The sequence below is a fragment of the Pholcus phalangioides genome, unplaced genomic scaffold, assembly GCF_987345545.1.
Source record: "Pholcus phalangioides strain wild (caught in Gottingen) unplaced genomic scaffold, Ppha-v1.0 ptg000008l_1, whole genome shotgun sequence".
In the NCBI taxonomy this organism is placed as follows: domain Eukaryota; kingdom Metazoa; phylum Arthropoda; class Arachnida; order Araneae; family Pholcidae; genus Pholcus; species Pholcus phalangioides.
Genome location: NW_028301601.1, coordinates 6477324 through 6494216, shown reverse-complemented (window position 1 = coordinate 6494216; position 16893 = coordinate 6477324). Strand labels below are relative to the sequence as shown.

The 16893-nt window shown below is 35.0% G+C and overlaps 1 protein-coding gene across 2 annotated transcripts; it reads right to left on the bottom strand.

Moving 5' to 3' along the window:
• Positions 1-4693: 4693 nt before the first annotated feature.
• On the bottom strand, positions 4694-16720 carry mip40 (Myb-interacting protein 40). Of its 2 annotated transcripts, none has more exons than XM_089234083.1 (10): positions 16614-16720; positions 12725-12780; positions 12352-12418; positions 9954-10013; positions 9565-9665; positions 9183-9373; positions 7570-7704; positions 5799-5872; positions 5483-5557; positions 4694-4955 (listed from the first exon to the last, which is right to left on the bottom strand). In XM_089234083.1, the coding sequence occupies exons 2-10, from the start codon at positions 12756-12758 to the stop codon at positions 4934-4936; spliced, it is 759 nt and encodes a 252-aa protein (XP_089090209.1). In that variant the 5' UTR covers positions 12759-12780; positions 16614-16720; the 3' UTR covers positions 4694-4933. The 2 variants fall into 2 exon arrangements, with proteins under 2 accessions (XP_089090209.1, XP_089090208.1); XM_089234082.1 differs by having other exon boundaries at positions 4694-4933.
• Between the last annotated feature and the right edge of the window lie 173 nt (positions 16721-16893).

Here is a 16893-nt window from a genome sequence, read left to right as displayed (position 1 = left end):
GGTGATCATTAACAATCTGAATTTCTCTTGAGTGATCATTAATAATCTGGGTATAGGAGCAGTGATTCTTAATGAAAGTTTCTAAACAAATTATTTAACTGTTCCGGCGAGTACTGCAGGGTAATTGTGGTTTAACGTAACCTACACATTCTTTGACCCAAGCACCTGGAGAATGATGGTTCCTGAAGTACTTTGATCACATGTTTTGGTAACTGTTGATGGTGTTATGTCTTGACCAACAAGATTCAGCCAATGAGCAGAGCATCCATACGTTATAAGTTCATCAGTATCTTTCAGTTCAAGCCGCATTTTTCCATGTTCTTTGCATTGTCTGTTACAACACTTTTTATCTGACATTGAAACTTGCTTTGCGGGTCTTTTATTGTTTCTGCATTTTTCAGTTAAATATTCAGCTGTTTTCTTCGTTGCTCCAGAATCTTCTGCATGCACAAGATATGAGTTTTCCTCGATTTGGATACAAGCTGCAGTACTTGGATCATTATGTATAATGCTCCAACCATCTATTATTAAAGTTGCACTTTTGTTGGATACTGCCTTCTTCATTTCCTTTTCCACCAAAATGAATGTTGGTGAGGTCGTCATTTGAAAGACCTTTTCAAGATGGTGGGCTATATCCTGGGCGCAACAGTTTTAGCATATTTTTAAAAAGTTCATTTTCCACGACCGAAAAGGAAATATTACACCCAAAAAAGAACTTTGCAACTGCTTCATCAATTTTATCCTTTTCACTTTTGCTCGTCTTTTGAACAAATACATCTAAAGGTTGTTGAATACTTTTAAATTTCTTGATAGATGGATTTTCTTCATCTAGGAAATAATGATTTTCAGTGTTTAGAGCGGGAAGAGAAATTTCACTATCTTCACATACAGAAGTTGAAGGTTCATAATTATATGTGCGATTGGGGCAATATGTGCTTTCATTCGTGCAGCTTTATTACTTTGCACATGACCACATTTTTAGCACTTAGCTAAAACTTTGCCATCACTTTTCAATTCTAGGAAATAATGCCATACATTATCTCTTTTTCTTCCGCTTTTAATCAAAAATTATAAATGATTAAAAATTACAATTTACTTATCAATTTAAAGATTTAGCAAAAAGGGATAAATACATAAACTACTGAGGTGTAAATGGTGATTTTAGTCTAGGATAGTGACCAGTACTGCAATAAGAATGTAGCACCAACTTGCCAAAACCAATGAAAGGAGCAGGAATTAGTATTTTCCTCCAGTCCCACCCCATTCTACTGTGATGCACTTCAAAAACCTATATAGTTGTTTTTCCCACTCCTATGTTCATTGTGTGTATCCTAGCATTATTGTTCATATTAGTGGGTTGTGGTGAGAAAATATGTACTGATAAAGGACTTAGGCAAGCTGCTTGACTGGCAGTAATGCTTATCTCTCCTTCTATTGCTCCTCCTACCCCTTTGTCTGCTTAATGAAATGTTAACAGATTCCAGGAAAAAAGGATTTTAGTTTAAAATACTGTACTTTCATAGAGCAAGTCAAGATTATCTGAACTTGTTCCATTAACCACTTTACTGATGAAAGGTGTTATCTTTGTCCATTCCCAAAAAATACATAAAAGCTGTCATACCTGGTAATCAGAGGACACAGTTGGGAAAAGGGAAAAAATAGATTTACACCCTAGTAATTCTTTTTTTCCCTTCTAGTGAACAAAAAGAAAAAATGAGGACTTGGCCTAATTTATTCAGAATGCAAAACAGATATAAGGAAGGAAGGAGGAGGCATTCATTTTTGTTACAGAAAAAACAATTTCGCAGATCTATTCCTCCCCCCCTATTTTTGAAAAGTAAAGAAAGATTTCTAACCAGTTTTGGGGATTTTTACTTGATCTTAAAAAAATATATACATCTAAAACATTTTTTTACAGATTTGTTACCAAAAATTCATAAGTAAAAGATTTTATGGTTATCTATTTATAGAATTCAAAACAGATAAATCCAATTTTTTTAAATTCTGTGAATTTTTGCCGGGACAGTTTTTACCGCGGTTTTTTCCACTTCGGCAAAAACTTGCCAGCCCTGTTTTTGGACTCGTCAAAAGTGTTCAGTTTGCTCTCATTCAAGTGATTCTGTATAGAGAAGAATAGGTGTAAGTTAGTGGCAGCAAAGTCAGGATGTAGGGTGGTCCAGAAGTTCCCAACTCAGTTCCTGAATTTTTATCTTTGTGGCTTTAACGGTGTGCGGCCTAGCATTACCTTGGAGGTAAAGAACGTCCTTGCGGTTTGTGAGTGATGTCATTTTCTGCTTTAAAATTTCATGAACATCGTCCAAATAGTCACAATTCATTGATTGCTCGTCCACTGGGAAGAAAGTTACAGATTATTCCATGGTGTTCCCACCAGACAGACAATAGAGCCTCCTTGTGTGTCAGGCAACCTCTTTTGTCCTCTCACAGAGTAATTTCCAGCATGATTGTCGAGGGATCGTCGTTGTTGATACTCACAAAACATGAAAATTCAAGCATTTCCATCCTTACTTCAGAAAATGGAAGTCAGATGGCAGCATGAACACGAAACAAGCACAACTCAACAACATAAATACGTTAGGGCCAAGCATACACTCAGAACACGCATTCCGGCATGTGCCGATAGAAATTCCGAAAAGGAATGTGTACGAGGTACATGTTCGGTTAAGTAGTAGTAGTTGCCGCACTGGAAGCAATAAATTTGGATTTCCAGTTAAACCAAATGATTCGACAAATTTTATATGCCCCATATTACACCTAAGTGTTAGCTAACAAAATTTTGCTTATTACTAGAACACACTTTAACATTTCCAAAACAATCTAGAGTATTCAAATTAGGCCGTAAACATGATTACTGCAGCTCTCTGGTGCCACCTATCATTTCCAGCAAGAACTTTGTTCCCCACATAATATTAAGACATTCAATGTGACAAGCTCTATGAATCCAGATATCTTTCTGCAACTAAAAAAAAAGCTACAGTGGTCTATGATTTGCATCAAAAAATTAAGATGCTTCCCTTATTGAACAATTTATTGATTATATGCAAGAAATTATGTGGTAGTTACTAACTCAAGTAAAGCGGAATCTATATTATTAGATTCTATTAGCACAGATTTTGAGACATCACAGGACATTGAAACTTCCTGCAGGCCACTAACTCATACCGAGGTATTTATAATTTCTAACGAATCGGCACATGCCGGAATGCGTGTTCTGAGTGTATGCAAGAGAATCTACACACACACACACACATTCTAATTTGCAGTGGCATCTTAATAGATGGCCAATGAGTCTCTGAGTTAAACTGGGACAAAAATAATTCATACAAGACCTTTTATGCATAATTGCAATCATACTTTAAAAATAATTGATGTTCTAACGAAAAAGAGAAAATAAAATTTTTGGATGTATTCAGTAATATAGTTCACACAATGAAATAGTAGGGAATCACAGCATTCAATGAGTCTATTCGACGAGTGAAAATGTCAGAGAGATTGCCGACTTCTATCTCTCAACAATTTTCTCTAGTCCATGGAAAATTGTTATATAGAGGTTTCACTGTATGTTGATTCGACCTGAGTTTGGCGATGGAAATGTGTGTGAATTTTATAATTGTTTTCTCAGTCGTGTGTGAATACCTTTTATTACAACTAAAATAAACCCTTTTTTTAAAAGTGGAAGGGTTTTGTTTCTCAGTGTTTATATTTCTTGAGCAACGTTTCAGTTGTCTTCCAGAACAGTTCTCAAATCACAAGCATATGTATGATCATCATTGAAAAAACGACATAGTTTTAACTTGTACATATGATATGCTCAAACTCAAATCAAGATAATCCTTATTCTTGCACAGGAGTTAAATGAGGTGTTCAATTCAGTGTCGATCATAAACTCGAGAATTAGAAATTGGGCACAATCCATGTTAAGGCCTGTAAATGTCACCCTGTAATCTGGCTTGCTCATCATTAAATCGCCCCACCTATGAAATAATTTTTATTTTGCCCACAGGAGTGATGTTACACTATGGTTTGACTGCATGTACTTAACCCCTAGGTTTCAGTAATAGTCACAAAAATGCTGCTCTCAAAACAGCTGATTAAAAACACTTTTTTTTTTAGTTGTCTTTTGTTAAAGACGTTACTCAAATTCATATGTTGCAAATACGGTGATACCTTGGCTAATGAAGGTAATTCATTCCGGAATCATGTTCGTTAGCCAAAAACTTTGTAAGCCAAACCTTTTAAAAATTGAAATATGAGGCATTTTATGAGACAGAAACCTGTCTTCCACAGAATCAAAAATAGTCCCTTCATTGATTAATACTTTTATGAAATGGAAACGTGTCAAAAATGGAATATTTGTCTCGACGTTCCATTTTGTACAGATTTCATTGTATAATACAATCAAAAAAAAAGTGTGATACAAAGAGTGATCAGGGTAAAGGTAGGCACTCTACCACCACTCAACAATGTAAAAGCATCTCACATGCTACATGCAAACGTGTTAGAAAATAGAGAAATGATAGAAGAAAACTAGAATATATATATATGCATACACCATCTATATGTCATTTTAAAAACTTCATGTTAAAAAATTTCTTTGAAAAAAAACAATCTAGATCATCCTGGATGATGGGAGCACACTGAAGGTTAAAGGACTTTGTCATGGAAACAAAAACGCTGTCATGGATAAATGTGATTTATTGTGCTATCATGAACTATACACAAGAATTGTAATGAAATTTTTTCCCCAAGATATTGCAAAGAAGAGAATCAGTCTTGCTCACATATTCGACTGCAGATAATACTCTAAAATCTCTGAATTCGGAATGGCTTTGCACAGCACACATACTACCTTTATGTTACACTCTTTACTGCTTCCCAATGTTCATGACTATCTGTGTCATCTTTGGCCTGCGATCTAGGGCGGGAAAACAATTATCCTAAAGTATAAATATATAAGAAACATAGTTGAAGAATACATTTTTATGAAAGTCACAGAAATTAAAAGTGTGTGTGTGCTTTTCCATTTCAAATAAAATTTATGAACTATAAGATTTATGGAATATCGACAGATTTGATAGCTATAACATATAGCTATGCCTTGCTTTATAATCCAATACAACATGAAACACTGGAAAAAAAATTTCTGAGCTCCAATTGATCACTTGATCATTTTTGTCGCACCATGGTTATTTTCTGCACACTGCTAATTAGACCAGAACCTACAATTGATTCCGAAAGGCAGCATTTAACATTTCTGTCTTTTTTATATTGAACGAGAGGTTGGTGTGTTAACCCCTCAGTGTGGGACTCCCTGTGGTAGCATTCTGAGCTCTAAGGTTACTTTCTAAGACTACATGACACATCAGGATAAGATGCGATTACTTTGTGAAGTAATATATCAGTAATGCCAAGTTATTCACATTACATGTCCAAGCAAATTGATTCAGTGGAATAAATAAATTACCTTTCAAATACTGATCTGAGAACTTTACCACTCTTCCTATAGCGATCTTCATTATCTTGTGCAGCTTTTTTCCACCTAAGGAAGAAGCATTTGAAATTTTTAAAAAGCATGTAAATTTCAAAGTTCAAAAAATTAGTAAAAGGAAAATCTCTCATTTATTTCATATTAAAATATCCACTGATAAGACAAAATTCAAAATCATGTTATAATTTGAATGATATGCATAAAACTTTCAGATTATGAGTAATGGGATAAAATTATTTAAAACAGTGTAACACTCAAATACTGGACAGACTACGATAGAAATTAGTTTTACTTTTGCCTGACTGTCCTCCACCGCTCCATGTGCTTCTTCATGAGATCTTCCTTAGATGGTGCTCCAGCCGTGTCCTTCAAAAAATACATAAGAGGGGGAATAAACTCATGAAAAACCTGATATGTTAGCAAAATAATTCAAACAAAATATTATAGGAAGTTGAACCACATAGAGATTGAAAACCTTAGTTAATGATAAATAAATATGTTAGCTTTGGAGACTGAGAATTGTGGACTTATATTCAACATCATCTAAACTGTTGACAGTGTTGATGTTCACCCCAGAACAGTCTCTGATTAGTTCTTACATGAAGACTCTTTTATGAAACAGGGGGAATCATTCATGGTTTGCCCTCGATGAGTCATAGCTGCTTACTATATTTCCATCATAATTCCAAAATCTACTCTAAGGTAGTGTTTCTCAATATTTTTTAGCCCATGTCCCCCACCCTCTCCCCGTTAAATTACATTTTCTCCACAATGTGAGCTTCTTATTCTTGTAACCCCCCCCCCCCTTACCCTCATCCAGAAGGGAAATAGTGATCTCATCCCAACTCTAAGAGCTGAATTATATGGGGAAAATAAAATAAGTAATGAGATGATCAAACGAACCTAAGCAATTAATCATCCCTCCTAACACATCACCCTGCATTCTCATCTACCCCAGACTATAAATCGCAGAATTCCGTGAGCTTGCTTCTTGTAGGTGGTTCTATACATGGCTGTTTCAACTTAATGAGTCCCCGAGCACAAAGTGATGTTCTCCAGCCCCATATTTAACATGAAGTAAACGCTCACATATTTACAGACACACTCAAAAATTATAGCACCAGATCACATCATGTAGCCCCCCCCCCCCCATGGACATTAAGCTCCCTGGCAGTGCTTTCATGGGGGGGGGGGGGGGGGGGGAATCATGAAAATCATGCAAAATACAGACCTGCCAACTCTCCCGATTTATATAGGCAGAAGACTCCGGATTTTTCATCCTTCCTCCCGCTCTCCGGATTTTGGCAGAAAATTAGATTTCACACGAGCTTTCACGTTGTCGTGGCGTCAATGATTACCGTTGTCGTTAGGAAAAACACCAATAGAGGACAGCCGTAGTAATTTCCATCGCGCGCGAGCAGCCTTAAAAGTCTCTGTGACCATATTTAAGCAACTGGCAAAAACGCGACTTTGTTTTCGTAGCGTTTATCTGCAATAATTTATTGAGGTACCTTGGTTGCCGAAATTCCTGTATAATCGTTATTGTATTCCATTAACAGCAGTGCGATAAACACGTTTTTTCGTCGGCAGCTTTGTAATTTGAATTTTTTTTAATTGTTTCTTCCGATTAAACATCTCCAGAAAAAAAATATAAAACTTTAAGCTATATAAAGCTAATTAAGAAGAAAAAAAATAAATATAAAGCTTGTAAGAGTTCATATACCCAAGATAAAATCACTGATAGCATCCACAGAAGGAAACACATTTGATGAATAGTATGTAGATGTGATTTCTCTATCCTACATGGAAAGACTGGCATATAATTATATTCTGCTCGGGGCAATGCAAAACCTGCCTTGGGATGGGGGGGGGATGTAACTTTTTCTTAATTGATTAAAAAAAAAATTTTGAATTTTTTTTTGATCGAGGCCCCCCCCCCTCGGGAGAATCTCCGGATTTCTGTATTTCAAAAGTTGGCACGTCTGAAAAGATGTCGCAAGGCAGCACACTCATTGAAATTGACATAAATACCATAGACATAGAATGTTGCATTATCAACTCACTGAGCAAATGACAAATTCTTCCTCTGGAACAGGGATTGGCGATGGGATCCTCAAGTCTTTTGAATAATCTTTCGCAAAGGTCAGTGGAGGAGGCAGTTGGTATATGGCATCCCGAGCAATCTGATCACTGGTAACCTAGAATGATGATTATGCGCATGAAGGAGCGTTTTAGTATCAAATTCAATATTTTAAAAAAATTCTATAATACACAGAAGAAATTCCACAGGGGAATTTCTGTGAGGTGCATGTACACAGTTAAGTCATAATTTTCATTACATATGGCAGAAATTTACGATTGCACTGTATATATACAGTGTATATTTATGTATAGGCTTGGGTTAAATCTTGCAGGCTGCACATTGATGGTCGGCTGAAATTAATTTTGTGGTTTTCAAACTTAAAGGCACAAATGCAAGCCATGCTCCTATTTAAAAAGAGTATCTCTACAGAGAACAGGTGGCACAGCAACACGATAATTACAGTACACAAGTTCAGGCTTTCAACGAAAGCTCAGGTGTCTTCGACTTTCACTTATAATTCAGAAACTAAGCAGCAGCACTTCTCAAACGCATGCCATATGCCCTCAGACACCATGAAAAATGCATTAGGGACATACATGCATAAACACACAAATGCTTTCTACCATGCACAATCCGCTGAAAAATCCTCAAAGGTGCATGTGATGTTTTGTAGTAATACTTTATTAGGAACATTAAATCAAGGCTACATCATCCAAATCCCAGGCTACATCACCATATGGCTTATATAATCAACCCGTGGCTCATGGGTCAAATGTGCCTCTCAGAGTCATCTGATGTGGCCCATGACCTCAAATCTAATTTCGTGAAAATGAACCAAGTTGCACATTTCCAGATCATTTAAGTGGCTGCGGACACATTGATAGATCACTTAAACAGACACAACATATTTCCAGACCACTCAAGTGACATAATCAGATCACTCAAGTGACATAATCATAGATCACTCAAGTGACCAGGCGACATATTTATATATTACCACGGCACATTTCTGGAACACACATAACCCATTAACACCAGTTGCTAAGAAAATTTGCCATCCGAAATTTTAATTTTATTTCTTCGCTAATAAATGGTGGGAGTGGTCCCACTCAGTGTTTTTTCTTTCAAAAAATCAAAGTCGTCTTTAATGGGTTAAGGGACCCGTAGCACATTGACAGATCACTTAAATGACCTGCGGCACAGCTCCAGATTCTTCAAGTGGCCTGCAGCACATTTTCAGACTACTTAAGTGGCCCACACCACAGTTCTAGAACACTTGAGCTACCTGTGGGAGTGTTCCAGAGCATTTAGGTGACTTGCAGCAACATTTACAGATCAATTAAGTGACCTGTGACATAGTTCCAGATCACTCAAGTGATCTGCATCACATTTACAGGTGATTTCAATAACCTGCGATGGTATTTCAGATCACTTAATTAAGTGGGCACAATACGTTTTCAAATCAATGTGGAGTGGCCCACACTCTCCTAAAGGTTGAACACTTTTACCACATGGCAATATCGGCTATTGTCCTCCAGGACTGGGTAATTCTTTCAGGTTTAGAAAAATATGAAAATTTGATAATATGATCACCTTTTCGAAATCATCGAGTATCTCAGTTAGATGTGGCTGTTCATCTTTCACCTGCTCATCGTCTGAATTATTTGCTGATGACTGATGAGGTTGATTATTGATCCATGCCCTGCATATTGGATACAAAGGTGTGTCCTCTGTGAATGGCGATAGATCTACAGCTCGATCAAAAAGCTTCATCACATAGGAATCTGAAAGTAATGAAGAGCAACAACATCACTGATCTTTAACATTCACGCACATTGCAATATGATTATAATTTTTAAAGGGACAAACGGATAAAACAGTGAAATACCCTTCACCAACAATGTTTGATTGTTATTTATTATACATAGAGATGTATGAGATTAGTTTACTTAGAAGGGAGAAAAAAATAGCTTACTGGAGTTACGAATTGATCCATCATCTTTCCTCCTCCTTTTACGCTGAATCTTGGGAGGTGGCTTCTTTGCAGTTGGAGCAGCGGGACTTGGTTCTGGTTCACTGAAACATAGGCAATATTTTAAAATAGCTCTAATACAGTAGTTCTCAACCGAGAGGGGGAGAGGTGCCACATGGTCTTCTTGTGACCCTGAATATATTCTATGGGAATGACATGGATGAAAAAGAAATCAAAAGAAACCTGTGGCAATAGAATGAGGGGAAACGGAAGACCATAATAATGATAATAATACATGCAGATGTGAAGCATTTAAGTGAAATATTTGTATTCATCGATTTTTGAATCATTAAAACGTGCATTAACAAAAGCAAATAAATGAGCATAGATACCTCTTGATTACTGTGTCAATGGTGCTTCCTTTATTAGAATCTTCATCAGAAGAAGATGGGCTGAATAGAAAGGACAGAAAAAATAATAATTCAGAAATAAAAGAAAAACCTCAATGATTCTCTTGATAAAACAAAGAAGATAAAACATATCGAAGATATATGGCTGCAAGGATAAACCCGGTTTCTTTTATTAATCAACACAAAAAAATACAGATAATAGATATCCAAGGAGCCAACGGTGATGGCTCTCATTAGACATGAAAAGTAACAATTGAGTATTTAATATTAGAATGAACAAGTGTATGAAAGAAAAGGATTAATTATTAAATCTTTTGTGGTAAACAGAAATAGTGGTTCAATTAAAAAAGCAATTCAATAATGAAATAAAATGAGGTAGAGAGCCACCCATGGTCCCCACATCCTAGAGAGGGACCCCTAGGCTGGGATCTTTTGCGGCCCCTTCTATAGTTAATTTATAGCGTGAAAAAGCAAAAAATGACAAGAACTGTCCCGGGCCCCAGGGCTAGAGCCCTGTCAGCTGCCCCCCCCCCTCGTGGGGCCATGGAGCCACCATTTTTGTGATACCACACAATCTCTAACCTGGATGTTTCTACCATCTGGTTTTCAAACAATATTGTGAAAAGAATGCTATGTATATGGATGACTGACTTATTATAAGTGACAGTATAATGATTCTAATTCACAATTCACATCACTAATTTGTTCTAAGACTGAGGACATAAGTCTAGATAGATTTTTCCCAATTGTAATGTCCCGCCCTCCTCATGAAGACAAGGGTGATAAATTTGCAGATTTTTCTTCATTTTTTTTCTTAGATATACAGTAGAACCACGGTTATCTATGCGCAGAAAATTTCATGTTCAGCTCTTCTCTATCCGTGTTGTTGGCTTTTTTTCCCCACTAGCAATTTAATATTTTGTGAAGATTATGATGAAAACAAACATTTTCATTTCATCATACTGTATTTCTTCATTTCTTTTACAGAAATGCAACAACCCTTCCCCCCACCCACCCTCAGAGCTGAATTTCCATGTCAATGTGTTGAAGTGGCAGTCCCCATAGGCACACATAAAAACCTGACATTGTCCTGGGGCGACAGACACTTGAAGATTTATAGTCAATTACAGGAAATGCCGGAAAGTGTTACTAGAAATGTTGCTCTTTTCACAACTGAAAGATAAGACACAAGAATTGTGTAACTTCAGATGCAGTCACGTGACTGCATAGCTTATTGGCTGGATCAGCGCTATTTCCTGTTTGTGTCATTCTCTCAGTACTTTTTGGTAGCTGTGCAGAATGGCTGACAGGAGAAGGATAACTATGTTTTTTGGTTATTTATGATCACCTCCCCCAACATTATCCCAGATAATATAGGTTTTAATGTATTTCTGCCATCAATGAAACCCAGTACATTAGTAGTGTGGCTATCCTTCAATAAGTGTAAAGTTTTATTAGATTTTTTTAGCATGAATAATATGAGTATATACTTCTTTTTTTCTCCAATTTTGTTATGTTAAATCTCTTTTTTTTCGTTCCCATAGTTTAACCATGTTTTTCTATTATACATATTCACCTTCCCCACCATTAGCTCAAATAATCAAGGTTCAACTGTACACAGGGAAATCTTGATAAAACAATGCTCCGTGAACCGTGAAAAATTATTATTGTGTAGAGGGATTATTGTTATATCGAGAGGCAGTCGTTTAACATTAGACTACAGGCATTTCCAAACAAGACTAGAAGAAAATATTCTTGTAGAGGGAGCTTCTAAATTTTCTACGAGTGATTATTGAATAAAAGTTTGTGAACAACCTAAGATTTCTGGAATTTATGTCAGCATCTCTTTAAACTTAGAAGGTGGATTGTCAAGTTCAAAAAATGGCAAAAATTATTATTTTTGGACTTTTTTTTTTAAAAATTCTAGGCCTTTAAGGACCTGGCTGTCAACTAAATTTCTTCATGATTTGTCAAGCTCTGGTTTAATTAGGAAAAAACATTTTTAGGCTGAAGTGACGCAAATGCAGGGTGTGTGAATGGTGAATTAGAATCGAAGGATAACACAAAATTTTCTGATTTCATGACAATGTATCTTCTAGCATGGAAGGGACAATACACCTCAGACTAGTGAGAAAAAAACAAAAACATTTTTAGGACAGTTTTTCTTAGGCAAAAATCACACTTAGCACATTTAATTTTCGAAGAAAAAGTCAGCCTAATTTCCTAAGATGTTAGGCTGGCTTTTTCTTTTGTATCTTTAGCTTTTTTTGCTAAAAAATTAGGCCTGCACAAAAATCTTCAAAAAGAAGATTTATTTTGCTATCCCAAATGGCAAATACCAAATTCAATATAAGCTAACTAAAAAAACAAAAAACTGCACCTTTCATTCTTTTTTTCTATAACTGTTCGCAATGCTTCATTCAATTTTGCTCTTGCAACATCAATATCTAATTTGGAAAAGAAAAAAATTAAGCATGATTATAGATGAACATAACAAAGAGTATTAAACAACAATTGTCATTATTATTCAAACGTTTTGCAAAATTCATAAAAAATATCACTAAATGCACCTAAGGAATGCATCTGTACCTCATCTTACAAGTAATCAAGTCCTGAGCAAAAAATGAAAGTAATAAAAAAAAGCCAAAGTAATTATACCCTGTGAATCAAGGGGGGAAAATAGCATTGTAGATAGGTTGTCAATATGTAATAATGTGATCAATTTAAAGGGGGAAAAAACTATTGTTTCTTACCATTCTTTTCCTGTTTAATCCTGGTGAAAGCCATTTTTGTCTGCACAATTAGATATCTGAAAGATAAATAAATGCTGAAATTAAATCAAGGGAATTCTAATACATTGGTCATTCTCATGAAAGAGGACAAAAATGAAAAAAAAAGTCAACCTAAAAATTCTTATTCTTTCATCTTTATCTAGACATTTTTAGGACGGTTTTTCTCAGGCAAAAATCACACTTAGCGCATTTAATTTTTGTAGAAAACGCCAGCCTAATTTCCTAAGATGTTAGGCTGGCGTTTTCTTTAGTATCTTCAGTCTTTTCTGCTAAAAAATTAGGCCTGCACACAAATCTATCTATAGCCTATCATCGGAAATAAAGTTTCTTAAAAATTCGTGATGGGAAAAAAACTAATTTAAATTTAACCATGTTAAGAGATAGGCTAACCCGACAAGGCATTTTGCCTGTTTCAGCACTTAACTTGATATTTATGCTTACCCCTTGCAATGAAACCCAAATCATATTTCACATATTTCGGTATTTATTTTATTTTCAACTTGGACAAACACTGATGCTCTGAATAATTTTTTTATCAATTACATTTTAATTTCTTTTTTTTATTTGTGTTTCTCTTTTTTTTTGGTCAATCTTATGGGGGACAATAGATTTTTAATTTGTCTCTAGCATTTTTCTAGAGCATTCATAGCATTCTCAAAACAAAGTCTTTAGATGAGACATTACTGCAGCTTGATGTTGCGACCAAATAATTTTGATTTTGTTCACCTTTTCCCGCTCCCTTAACTTATGATCAAACCTTTCATTTGGTTGTCTAATGCCAGGAGAAAGACATTTTTACATGTTTTGCAACCCTGACCAAAAACTAAGCGCGTCGAAGACACAGGCTTTTAAGAAATAATAGATGTTTTGAACTGAAACAAATGGTAAAGTGAGAGTAATTTTCAATTACATAGTTCTTTAGAAAAAAAAGCCAGGAAAAGGACATTTAATAAAAACATTCACCTCTTTTCCTAAATAACTAATAATTTGTGAATTAATTCACAATTCTAATTTATTTAAAAGGAGGTTCAAGCAAGAAATGTGAAAAATATCCTAAAAATGCAGAAAGATTCCCTGAAACTTTAAAAAAATGTCCTTAAAGTAAAAGTTGCCAAAAAAAAGGAAAAAATTGAAATGTCATCAACATCCAGGCCCGGTTTCTTACTTTAGAGAAGAGCTCTAGTACAATCCCCTTTTTTGGCGAAGTGTTGGTAATTTTTTCTTTGGCGAGATAAAAGGGTCTGAAAGTATGGTGTGAAGTCGCCAAAAGTGAAATAAATGTAAGCAAAGAAGCCACCAATAAAGAGCTTGGTAACAGCATTGCCATATGCTTAAAAGTCATCATAAAATCCTATGTACCCAAACGGAACAGTTTAAGTAACGAAAGTTACGCTGGGGAAGTTCATTCGCCAACTAAGGTTTTTGGAACGTTGAGGACTGTTCAAGCGAGATCTCATTTCTGTATGGCCGCTAATGGAGAAACTGGAGAAACCGCAAGACACCCGGGCTCTGTCGCAAGAAGCAACACAAGCATTTCAGCCCCCCCCCCCCCCCACCCCAGGGCATCTCCGGGAAAAACCAAAATTTATTGATACGTCAAAGATTACACTTAGTGCAAGGAAATCAAGAATTATGTAAATCGAAGAATCAAATTAATCAAGACAAAGTGCAATGCTTGCGCCGGCACGGATAATAAATAATCATAGAAAGCATGGGCTCTACTAATTTGGGGCTTGAAATTTAAACAAAATATCTTTGTTGAAAAAAATTAGACATTCTTTCCCAAGTTGAGGTCTTACGTCTACTTTTCCCTGCCCAGGGCCCCTCCACCAAGTTAAAAGTGTTTGAGATTACTTTGTAGTTGCATCATGAACTACTGATGAAGAATTAAAATACTAAAATAATTAAATTTGATGTCTATGTAAAATTAATGTGCAATAGAGAGTTTTATTATGAAGAAAAGCTACTTATAGCTTTAGACTAACAGTTGCTCTGTTAGTCTAAATTAAAAATTACTAGTATAAATCAAAGTGTACTGTGCGTTTTACCACAATAATTTAAGTTAATAAATTAATTAAGAGATAAAAAAAGGTAAAAAATTGCAATTATTTATTCTTTCACGATCTAAAAATGTTATTAATATTGTTATTTTAATAAATTTCATATTACTCTTTAAATTTATACGATTTTCACAACATTGCACATTGAAACTGATGACACTCCGCTTAAGTCATCACTCCGCTTAAGCCGTCATAATTTATCGATAATTTGAGGTGACGACTTATCAAGGTTTTACTGTATATGTGTGTGCTAATTACATCGAGTAATATTATCGAAAATATCATTCATAAAAGCTTCAATCAAACTGCTTTTTTAAACAATTAAACTATGACTTTAGTCATGATAAAAGAATTCAATTTGAACAAAAAGCATAGTACACATTACAAAAAAATATCTTCATCCAAATGTGGGAACCAGACAGAAGAGAGCATGTTTATAATTTTAAAATTTCGAGATTGAAGAGGACCTAACTATAAGTGAATCAGTTTTTTTTTTTAAATACTATGCCCCTATAACATCTTATCTTGATGTTGAGAGAAGTTTTTCTCTCAGTATAAGACTTTACTTGCAGTCAATAGATCTTTCAATTTTGAAAACATGGAAAACATCTGATATTGAAATATAATGCAGATGCATTCTGAATTAATCATACCTTTAAAAAAGGTGAGAGGTTCAAATAAACATATTATTTTTTATTCATTAAGTGGATAAATACATTTTTACGGTACATATTTGCCCCAAAGCAGAATATGCCAAAATCTGCGACTTACATCGCAGAACAATCAGTGCTACTGCAGAACAATCAAAAAGAATTTTAAGAAAATTGTAGAAAGCACTATTATGGGAACTGCAGAAAATTTCCAGTCAGCCAAGGGCATGTTGCAGAACAATGCAAAACTGTACTTTTTCGATTTCAGATAACATACCCCGTTAAAAAATTACAATTTTTTTTTAAGGAAAATTTTATTGGTGATTATTAATGAAATGATAAAATCATCAAATTATTAATGATAAAATACTGTTTAGAGGGACAGGGGAAACAAAACGGAAAAATAAATCGTGATTTTGTCTGTCTTGAAACATTTTCCTTAGACTTTTGAACATAACTGGTTTTCCAAGACTTTGTATTGTTATTCTGATGCATTTTTTGTCATTTTTAGGAAATTCTTTCAGAGTTTTCAGGCCATTTTTTTTAAATTTAAGGCATTACTTAGGTCAACAACATCCGGGCCTGGGTGATAAATAAACTTGATAGCTTCTTTTTCAATAAATTTAATTGCTTTTTCCCAAACGTAATGATCATTTTCACAGGAACAGTAAAAGAGAGTCTGGACGGGCCCCTGGTTACAATACAAATATTAGGTTTTTTTTCATATACCTACTCATTACATTTTAAATGTGAGTACTTAGTGAGTATCAGCTGGATGGTCAGGCTTCATTTTAAGGAAATCTGGTCACCTCCCTAATCTACCAATCCCTGGCAACCTAATAGTAGCAGTTCAATACATAAAAGCTCATATCTATACACACTTTTAAGATATTATTTAAAGTAGAAACACTAGTTTCGATTTCACACAATGCTTGAGCTCACTATAACACAAAATCATGATTATTATATAATACATTTCAATGAGATAGTAATCACGTCCCAAATTAAATGCACCCATATTCACACTCATATACGAGAAAAACGCATCTTGATAATCGATGGAGTAATCAATAAAACATGATTGCAAACAAAATAAGAAATGGCGGATTGAATAGATGAATCTTGATCATGGAGTTCTACCTTCGAAGCGCGCAATCAGCAGAAATCCGCAGTCAATGCATTCGTTCAACCATCAAAGTCAATGAAATAATCAACAACAAACACAAATTTACTGCGTCATGACGTCATTGACTATGAAATTGAAATCAGTCATTGATGTTGATGATTATGCAAAAACAAATTATTGCTTTTGGCAATTTTTCAGCGATTTCCACAGTAATTAGCAGTTTTGTTTGTATTTGTCATCATTTTTGGCAATAATGGGCCGAAATTCCTGCTTTTTTTCCGTATTTAAGGACTT